This window comes from Leuresthes tenuis, unplaced genomic scaffold (genome assembly GCF_036924035.1).
Source record: "Leuresthes tenuis unplaced genomic scaffold, fLeuTen1.0.hap1 SCAF_7, whole genome shotgun sequence".
Taxonomy (NCBI): Eukaryota; Metazoa; Chordata; class Actinopteri; order Atheriniformes; family Atherinopsidae; genus Leuresthes; species Leuresthes tenuis.
This window is the reverse complement of record NW_027325361.1, coordinates 17,015,142-17,024,505: the sequence shown is the minus strand read 5'-3', so window position 1 is coordinate 17,024,505 and position 9,364 is coordinate 17,015,142. Positions and strand designations below refer to the sequence as shown.

At 42.4% G+C, this 9,364-nt stretch overlaps 1 protein-coding gene across 1 annotated transcript; it reads left to right on the top strand.

Moving 5' to 3' along the window:
* The first annotated feature begins 160 nt into the window (after nucleotides 1-160).
* Nucleotides 161-4,243, top strand: LOC140311956 (ras-related protein Rab-8A-like). The gene is made up of 8 exons (XM_072389578.1): nucleotides 161-333; nucleotides 859-919; nucleotides 1,142-1,202; nucleotides 1,645-1,722; nucleotides 1,828-1,917; nucleotides 2,063-2,128; nucleotides 3,736-3,786; nucleotides 3,888-4,243. Exons 1-8 carry the CDS (start codon nucleotides 210-212, stop codon nucleotides 3,975-3,977), a joined length of 621 nt encoding a protein of 206 aa, XP_072245679.1. The 5' UTR covers nucleotides 161-209; the 3' UTR covers nucleotides 3,978-4,243.
* The last annotated feature ends 5,121 nt before the right edge of the window (nucleotides 4,244-9,364 follow it).

The following is a 9,364-nucleotide window of genomic DNA, read 5'->3' as shown; positions in this document are numbered from 1 at the left end:
TCCCCCTCTCGTTCAACAACTCCGCAAAGTTCTATTTCGGGTGGTGACGGGCATCAAAACGAGCACACCCCGAGGACCAGCAGCAGCCTTCCGGGGCCACGACGACACCGGAGAGTGACAGTTGATTTGGCCAACAGGTGACTCGCGAGCAGTGACGTCTCTGTCTCCGCAACGGGCGGGATATCCGCAGTAGTAAGCTAGCTAATGACATGGCGAAGACTTACGATTACTTGTTTAAACTACTTTTAATCGGCGACTCGGGCGTCGGAAAGACCTGCGTGCTTTTCAGATTTTCAGAAGATGCCTTTAATTCAACATTTATCTCTACTATAGGTGGGTAAAAGTTTTAATGTCCGTATTGCTTAGATTGATCTGCATTGCAGGAGCAGCCCATCCCGTCATGCTAATTTGCTGCTAACTTTTCTGGCTAGATCTCATCCTGTGCTAGAGGCTAGTCAGGAAATGCACAGCCGGCTTGTTAAAGAGGCCTTTAAAGGACACTAGTGGACATTTTGACAAGCCGTAGTGCTTCGAAAGTCCCAGTAAGTGCGACCCGGGCAGATGGTTTGCCAACCCGCGATTTATGTTTTTCGTGAAAACTACAGAAACGTTGGCAAGCTGAGCTAACCTGCTACAAAGCAAGATAAGTTAGTTGACAGTGTCATTTCCCATATGACCAGCTGACCGCTGCTTAGCATTATTTTAGACAACAATATAGAAAGTTATGTATATTCCCAGCATCAACCGTATCCTTCTAAATGCCGTTAATATCAGTGTCTGGGAGATGCAGAGTCAGTTTGGAGAACTCCTGTGTTTTTTTTGCTGTGAATACAAACATTATACTTTTTCCTCCCCTAGGTATTGACTTCAAAATCAGAACAGTAGAATTAGATGGGAAGAAGATCAAACTACAGATATGGTAAGATGACTAAATGCAGAAAGCGTTCTTGTGTAATGGTGTGAGATGACAGCCAGTGGCTAAGTTATGGTTGATTCTTTTGTGTGGAGAATCGTTTGCTTACGGTGGTGTTTCTTAATACTTGTACGTGTTTCCAGGTGGACTAAATGTGATACAGTCCGACAGACTCACAAGCTGTACAGCTACCGGAGTTACCGTGTCTTAAATGTGTTTTCTGTGTAGGGATACAGCAGGACAGGAGAGGTTCAGGACCATCACAACGGCCTACTACAGAGGAGCCATGGTACGTTTGGTTGTCAACCGTGCAAATAAAACAGTCACGTAGATTGTCTCTGGAAACTGAAAGGCTAAAGTGGCATTCATCTCAGCCACACCCCACATTATTGTGGACGTCGATGTGGTACACACCTCAAAATTAGAGGTGTGCTAAGTAAATCATTGTGACGCTTCTTCTTTTAGTTCAAGTCAGACTGCATGCCTGTATTTTCAGCTTTAATCCAGAAGGCACATTTATCTTTGTCACCTTTGGAATTCAAGTGTCAAGCTGTAACTTAACACGCTTAGATAACGCAATAAACGACGGATAAAGGCTGACACGGACAGAGGAAAACCATATTAGACTCCTAACTGTCAAAACGATTCCTATATTGATAAGTTTGGTTAAAGATTATCTTCAGTGCTGTCAGGCTCTTCCGTTTTCTTATGTCCTTTGTTGACCTCCACAGGGCATCATGTTAGTGTATGACATTACCAACGAGAAGTCCTTTGACAACATCAAGAACTGGATAAGGAATATAGAGGAGGTAAAACATTATCTTATTATTGGTCCCTGAAGTCCCACAGAGAGTATACATGTACTGGAACACATTGCATTACTTTAAATATCTGCCCACTCGGCTTTTTCGCAGCATGCCTCAGCAGATGTGGAGAGGATGGTCCTTGGGAATAAATGTGACGTCAATGACAAGCGACAGGTGTCCAAAGATAGAGGAGAGAAGGTGGGGACGATGGTTGTCGTGGATGCGACGAGAACTTTGTACTTTTTAAGAAGTAGCACTGGCGTATCACAATCCCTGGATGCTCTTTCCTTTTTCTTGGACCAGTGCCGTCTCTGACTTTGTCTCTTTTCTCTCCTGCTGTCAGCTGGCGTTGGAGTACGGCATCAAATTCATGGAGACGAGTGCAAAGGCGAACATCAATGTGGAGAATGTGAGTCGACGGCGTTTCCGCACATTCGTTCGTAGTTGAAAGTAACGCTTCTAGATTTGGTCAACATTGTTCCCTCCGTTGTGGTTTTTAACTTGAAAATCAGTGGGGATACGATCATAAGATAACCATGGTGCCGCTTTCTTGTGTCTTGTGTTCTTTTTGCTGAAGCTGCGGTCTAATCGAAGCAGATCAGGATTGTATTCAAGAATGCAGCGAAACTTCCCCCGATGCACAGTCCAGCCTCTAATGTCAGGCTACTGTTGAGGCTCCTTCTTGTTGTTACCATGTCAGAATAGAAACCTAACGAACGTTAATGCAACAGTAACATCAATTAGCTGTTCTGGCTCGTGTGTTTTAAAACGGAGCCCATGCAGAATCTGAGGCCCGTGGACAAGAAGGATGGAACATATTTTCCACAATCCAGTCTGGAAACAGTCTGCCTATTGTTTGACTACAATCTAGCTTTTCATGAGCAATTTTAAACTACTCTGCATTCAAAGAGCAGAGACGGTGTCTGATATTCCTCAGTTGGATATCTGCTTCTTACAACCAGTGTCCCAAATTGCCATCATTAGACTATAAGTTCCCAGATTGTGTCAAAATTATTATGAATTTATGCATTGAAGTGGTATGAGAAGCATTATCAGTCACATCTGCTTCTAGGAGCACAAGTCTCATCAATGTTTGTTGAAGAAATGTTGCAAGGGGCACATTGAAAAAGCCCCTCTGGCTTGGCATGGTATGGATCTCACTTGTTGATCATTAAGCCTGAATTATTCACAAAAGCAATGCAGCATGTCTGGTTCTCTGTTAGAACATTTTAGGCAAAGGGTTCAGCTGCTCACGAACCTTTCAATTACAGCGTCACAAAAACTAGAGAAAGATTCATTGGTGCCTTCGGCGTATTTTCACCTATGTGTGGGAACTGAATAAGTTCAGGGACCGTGGCGTCTGCCCGGTTTCACACCGCGAGCGTCACGTCTGCTTTGCTGAACCGCTGCGTCACGGTTGAGTCTATTCTCACCAGCGGCCTTTCTGTACGCCGCTCTGCAGGGAAGAGGCATGTTTCCGACAGAGGGATGCCTCGGGCTATCACCGCGTATACAAAGTTTTATGTAGTCTATGGTTCATATGACTCAGAAGTAAAGGCATGAAAGTTTCCCGGCTGCAACCTGAGAGCTGTAACATGCATCTGCCAGAATGAACTGAAAACAATTCATCATCGTCGTCATATGAGGGAAGCTGTATTTTTTTTAAAAATTAGCTTTTAACTTGTTGCTTGCATGCTGAAACTCCAGTGAGAGGTGCAGAGGTGCTGATAATCGGTCAGATTCATATATAGCAAATGTTTTTACCGTGTATTTGGCTGAAACTCTAGATGCACCAAAGAGGCACTGAATTGATGAAGAGAAGAAACATTTTGCAACCTTAAGTCTCCCTAATGTGAATGCAACGACCTCCTGTTGTCATGTTCTGCAGAATGACAGCTTATGTGTGTGTGTGATGTGCAGCTTTTGGTTTTATAGAAAATGTTCATGCTTAATGTAACACGCATCTTTTTTTCAGTCTTATTTACCACTAATGCGCTGAAATGTTTCTGCCTGCAGGCCTTCTTGACCCTCGCCAGAGACATTAAAGCAAAGATGGACAAGAAACTGGTGAGAGTGCAAGAGCGGGAGCAATGGTGGTTTGCAACTGGCAGCATTATGACTGGATGTATCGCATAAATGATGCTTTCTTTCCTTTCCGTGTGCGACAGGAGGGCAACAACCCACAGAGCAGCAGTCAGGGAGTAAAGATCACAGAGCAGCCCAAGAAGAACAGCTTCTTCCGCTGCACGCTCCTGTGAGAAGACGAGCGCGTCGGCATCCACCATCGCCTTAACTACGTCCCCCACTGGACAGAACTGGACAGAGCACACTCTGATATCTGTTTGATCATTGTTCATTCGTCTTCCTCCGTTTGCTTTGACTGGTTTTTTAATTAGGAAAACACAAAAAGTCTGTTCCTCCCTCAGTTTCTCAGTCTTCCCTCGACACCTGTGGATCCAACAGCTGCGGCCTCTGTTACCTGCTGACGGTTTCAACTCGAGTCCTGATATTTTCCTCCCTTTTTTTTAAAAAAGCTGCCTCCTGGTGAGACGCTGAGAATGATCAAAGCTTTTCTTTTCTTTTGCCCACTTAATTGTTTTACTCACGTGGTGAAGTCTTATTTATTTCACTCTTCTGACCAACAGCACCCCGAATTCTGCTCCGTGTTTGCACTGACAGGGTGCTCCATGATTTTATTCACTATGTAAATGCAGCTTGTAAATATATATCACCGATTATGACTCGGCACATGAGAAAGTGATGCCGGTGCAGTTCAGCCGTCATATCTGTAGTGCGGTTTGTGTGTTCTCCATCTTTTCTTCTCTGATTTCACAGTATGAAACATTCCATTTCTCTCGCGAACACTTTGATGTGCAATGTAGATGCGTGTATAGCCCTTGGTTTGTCTTTAAAGTATTCCTGCAGTTGCAGTAAAGCTGAGATTTAAAGGCTCACGGGTTCCTTCTAAGGTCGGTCTCCTGGTCGTTTTAGGTTGGCAATCTGATGAAAATCGAGATGTGGTTGGTAAGAGGAAGACAAATATTTGATTCACCGCAGGTGGACTAGCAGTACTTAAATATCTGGAGGCAGTTCAGTTTCACAGAAGGAATTGCAGCAATGGCGTGATCATTGTTTTGTACATTTGTACTTGACCTGCTTGTCCGTTCCACTGGGGGAGCACAACTGTTTTCTGGGCCTTGGATTGGGGCTGTGCTGTAGCAGTATTTATGGAGTGAAACGGAGCATAGCACCAAAATGACAAAGTGCCCTTTTATGTTCTTATCGATTATGCACTTTTTCTTTTTTTCCTTTCATTCTGCCTGTTTGAAAAGAAAAAGAAACATAAAGTTCTTAACATTTATTGACTGTTGCGAGTCTTAACCGAAAGCAAAGACTGTTTGTGCACAAGATTTCCACATACCCCCCCCGACTGGGCCTCCTGAAAACAGACCTCTGTATTTGGTTAACATATCAAAGATACGCAGCAGGCCCAATGATTCCAGAGAACTTTGTCCCAAATATAATCTCATCGCATCATTCCCATTTATCGGATGAAACGGTTTCTCTTTGTTTGTATTTGCTTTGCCACAGATGCTTTTGAGGATCCCAGTCAGCTTCTCACCCACCTCTCCAGATGTTCTGTTTGATGTGCCCCCCCCTCCCATCATGGCAATCAGAACTATGCATTCTGGATGCACGTAGGACCCCGAAAAGCTTTGCACATGTGATTTTTCTTTTTTCTTTTTAACAAGCTTTATCTAAGATTAGAAATGTGCAGATCATTGCCGTCTCTCCAAACTCTTGCTTCGGGAGCCGTTTAGATATTAATAGGAAACGAATCGAAATCTTGTCAAAATCACACCAGAGGCTTTTCCAGTGAGAGCCGAAAAGATATCAGGGTGATGATGAGTTGTCGAACCTGTAACCTCACTTGATTGTGGATTTAAGACGCGTCGCCTCGGGTCACGGCTTGGTGAAAACGTAGGTTTGGTCAAACTTTTGGCATAATTTTCGATCATCATTTGAAGTCGATCCCCTGGCAGTTTAGTGCTCGCGCATCTTCAGCATTCCTGGGCTAAATTTGGGATTGTCCTCCAAAAAAAATGATTGATGGACTTAATGTGGAATAAATGAAATATTTCAGCAATTGTAAATAAGATCTACAATGATTGTACTGTAGTTTCATAAATCCTATTAATCTACACTTTTTGTAGATATGTTTACTTTTGATGATTTATTAAAGATTCTTAAAAAAAAAAAAAAGTTTTTCTGGTTTTCTTTGTTTTCCTTTTTCAGGGTAACATGGATAGTGTCAAGGTTACACCGCACATTTGTCAGGTTTTAAGTGTCATAACCTATACTTAGTAATTAGACTTTTAATCTAACAAAAACTCCACAGAGCCTCTTAATGTCTTTTTTAGACATTAGAGGACAACATGCATACAATAAGTAAGTCAGAATAGCAAGAACCAATGATAATTGAATTTGAAAGGTTTTATTTCCCCTTACTTGATCTGAGATGACACCACAGCTCTGCTGTGCCTGGAGGAGACTGGTAAAGTCCAACTGTTCTGCCATTACATTGTCATTTTGTCTACACTATACGACTTTTTACCAGACTCGAGTGAGGCGACATAGTTGGCCGAGTTGTGGGTTTCACTTGTTTCCTTTTGTAGAAACTCGTGGTAGCTGGTTGTATCTATAGAAAACCTATGGTGGTCTATATCTATGCTGAAGATCAATGCTGGTTTTAGCCCTAAAAACCTGTTTGGTTTGTGTCGACGTTAGTTGGCAGTTGAGTTTCTGTGCTGCTTCTTCAGGTACTGGCAACGGAAAATAAAGGGCACTGGATGTAACTCCAGTTCTGAGTAGTGGGGAGCTAACAAATGTTGATCACTAGTAACTTAAAGAGAATATAGGGAGGACTGTAAAGGAGATGGCGTTTGAGTTGTTTCAGCTTGAAAGACAAGAGAATAGCTGCAGGTCGAATATCGTTTATTGTGTTGATATCATGAGATTGAGCAAAGTAGTGTGTCATGGAAATTCCAAGTGAACCATTCACAGCTGTTGCAGCCTCCACCAGGTCACCAGGATGTGCAGCTGCATCTCTGGAGAGTTGCATGTCATGTGACAAGGAAGCAGTGGTGAATGATAAATGGTTTTGCTGCCGGCATTGCATTGATCTGATGTTCTAGCAGAAAATTTTCGTTTTGGTGTGTCATCATTTACCAAGAAATGTAGATTTCCGCTAACGACCTCTCCGGTTTAGAGTTAGACATTTCACACTTTGTACTTTCCCTGGCGCCATTTTAGGAAGACTGCGCTGACCCGTGATGCACACATGCAGATACACAAAGCTCAGGTCCAAAACTGAGAAACTTCTAGAGTTCACGTTATCTATCACATTATCTTGATGTGGATCCAGATGCAGAAAGTATTAGTCACCCTCATTTGAATTACGCTGTCAGCTACTGTTTCCTGTTTGGACCTGTGTGTTTCACACTTCAGGCTAGTGTTTCTAAGGAACTGGTTTTGTGATTGTTCGTAAGAGGAAATACTCTTTAAATAACATAGCTGTCAGGAGCAATACTTGTCTGAATCCTTTGACATTCAAGTGATATTTCTCAGGGTTGTTTTTACTTCTGACACAATATCAAATTAGAAATACCTGCTGAAGAACTTTCTAAAGGATCACATTCAGTATTATCTTCATCTGTCTGTGTTGTATTAATCTAATGTAATATCTAGACTGGATGGCCAGTAGTAGCTATATTAGATAAAAATTATTTTCAAAGACATTCTCAACACAGCAGGTAGAAAGGTTGTCTACATAACAAAATCAAACATTACACTAGTGCTTGCACAATAAAATCCACTTTTTTGAGGGGCAGATTTTTAACATGAATAAACTATACTTGACCATTCGCTGCATTGTGTATTTGACATTTTTGTTCACCACAGCCTGTAGTTTTGAGTTGTATCTGCAACTGCAGAATATTTCATGTTCTTTTCTGTTCTGAAACATGCAAATGCTCAGCGTTTCGTTCGGGGAGGGTGTCAGAACTGGAAAGCAGCCTGAATTCCCACGTGTTCTCTGAAGGGCCTCCTTTTGGGGGTAAAAGAAATGCTTTTTCATTCACTCTTTTTACTCATCAAGCCCTACAGGTAGGTTAAAGATGTGTCTGAGCTGCAGCTCCTGCTTTAGTCACCTGATGTCACCCTATCAAACAAATGCGGCACATTTGTTTAGTTGTGAGGCTGCCTGCCTGTACCTCTGCTTGCAGCTGCCTTCTGAGGCTGTAATGCTTTTCAAAAAGGAGCAAAATGTGCAGGTGCAGCTCTCCCCTGCAACCAGTACCAAGTTGTAAATAAAAATCAAACCAAGTTAATTTGTACTTCATTTGTACTTAATTTGCTTAGAAAAGTAAATAAAAGGTTGAAGTCAAGATGCTCCATTGCAGAGATGTTTGCTTGAGAAGACAAAATATGAGCAGACTTGGACTGACTGTATGTGCATTTTCAGCCACTTGGTAACCACAGCGACAGAACATACAATAAATACATGCAAAACATGCTTTTTTTTACATGAGAGTTCATTGCCTACGTTTCACACTCAAACTGCTGTAGAGGGAAGTCTCCCTCAGAGGACTTTGACCTTTCTTGAGATGTTTTTATTTAAGTTGTGGGAGGAAGTTACTCGCAGTGTAAATAAGGGACTGAGCTGAATCAGAATGTCAAGCAGGTAATATGTCATCATACAAAAAAAAACAAAAAACATGTGATATGTTATCTTGGTGGTTCCTGTTTGTGAGAGGTAGCTTCCTGATTATAGTGTTGTGCATGTGCAAATGCTGAAATAACCTTGAAATAACTCTAATTCATATAAAAACCTATTAGTTTTTGCATGAACTTATATTCTGTCAAACCCATTTTGTAGCTGAGTTTCACTTGTCTGTGGAGTATTGTGTTACATTATGTTGTAATGGAATAATCAAACGTTATGTGATCATCATGATAGTTTGAGGGTGAGGGAAGTGAGTTTGTGTGCCACCAAGATGAGAGTTCAAGAGCAGACCTTCTCTGTTGAGGTACCCGTGAGAGAAAATCCTCACAACCACAGCTGCTCCCTGACATATAACAACAACAACTGTGGTTTGAGTTAACCTCCAGATGTGAATATCCTCTGAATGATGATTGTTTTCCATGAAGCTCCCCAAGCGTAGCTACAGGTCCACTCTAGTGTAGGACAGTGTAGGACAGCTAGCAAATCTTTCAGAAAATATGTAAAACTGAGTTCATTCAAATCTCTCACGTAACCTCCCACCTCTCAAGACTAAAGCAGGTGTATGTTGTATAACAGCTGAAGACGGCAGGACTGCAAGTTTTATTTAAGATTTACACTTTATTGTCATGTAGATACATGTAAATACACAAAAGTACCCCTCTGCATTTAGGTTGGCACCTGTTGAACACACACATGCACAGGCATGGGGTCACACACTCTTGGAGACAGATGCCATAGACTGGAGCGGTGGGCAGCCATTCACAGCGCCCAGGGAGCATGGGGGTACGGTGCCTTGCTCAAGGGCACCTCGGCCATGGCAAGGAGGTAGACTGCCACCCCTCCAGCTGTCAGTTCACCAAT

What these genes read in the sequence shown, in the direction of transcription:
- LOC140311956 (XM_072389578.1), top strand. Translation starts at nt 210, where the DNA reads ATGGCGAAGACTTACGATTACTTGTTTAAACTACTTTTAATCGGCGAC. An exon ending in AACATTTATCTCTACTATAG is followed by an intron (nt 334 to 858) that starts GTGGGTAAAAGT and finishes TTCCTCCCCTAG; the next exon opens with GTATTGACTTCAAAATCAGA. An exon ending in CCAAAGATAGAGGAGAGAAG is followed by an intron (nt 1,918 to 2,062) that starts GTGGGGACGATG and finishes TCCTGCTGTCAG; the next exon opens with CTGGCGTTGGAGTACGGCAT.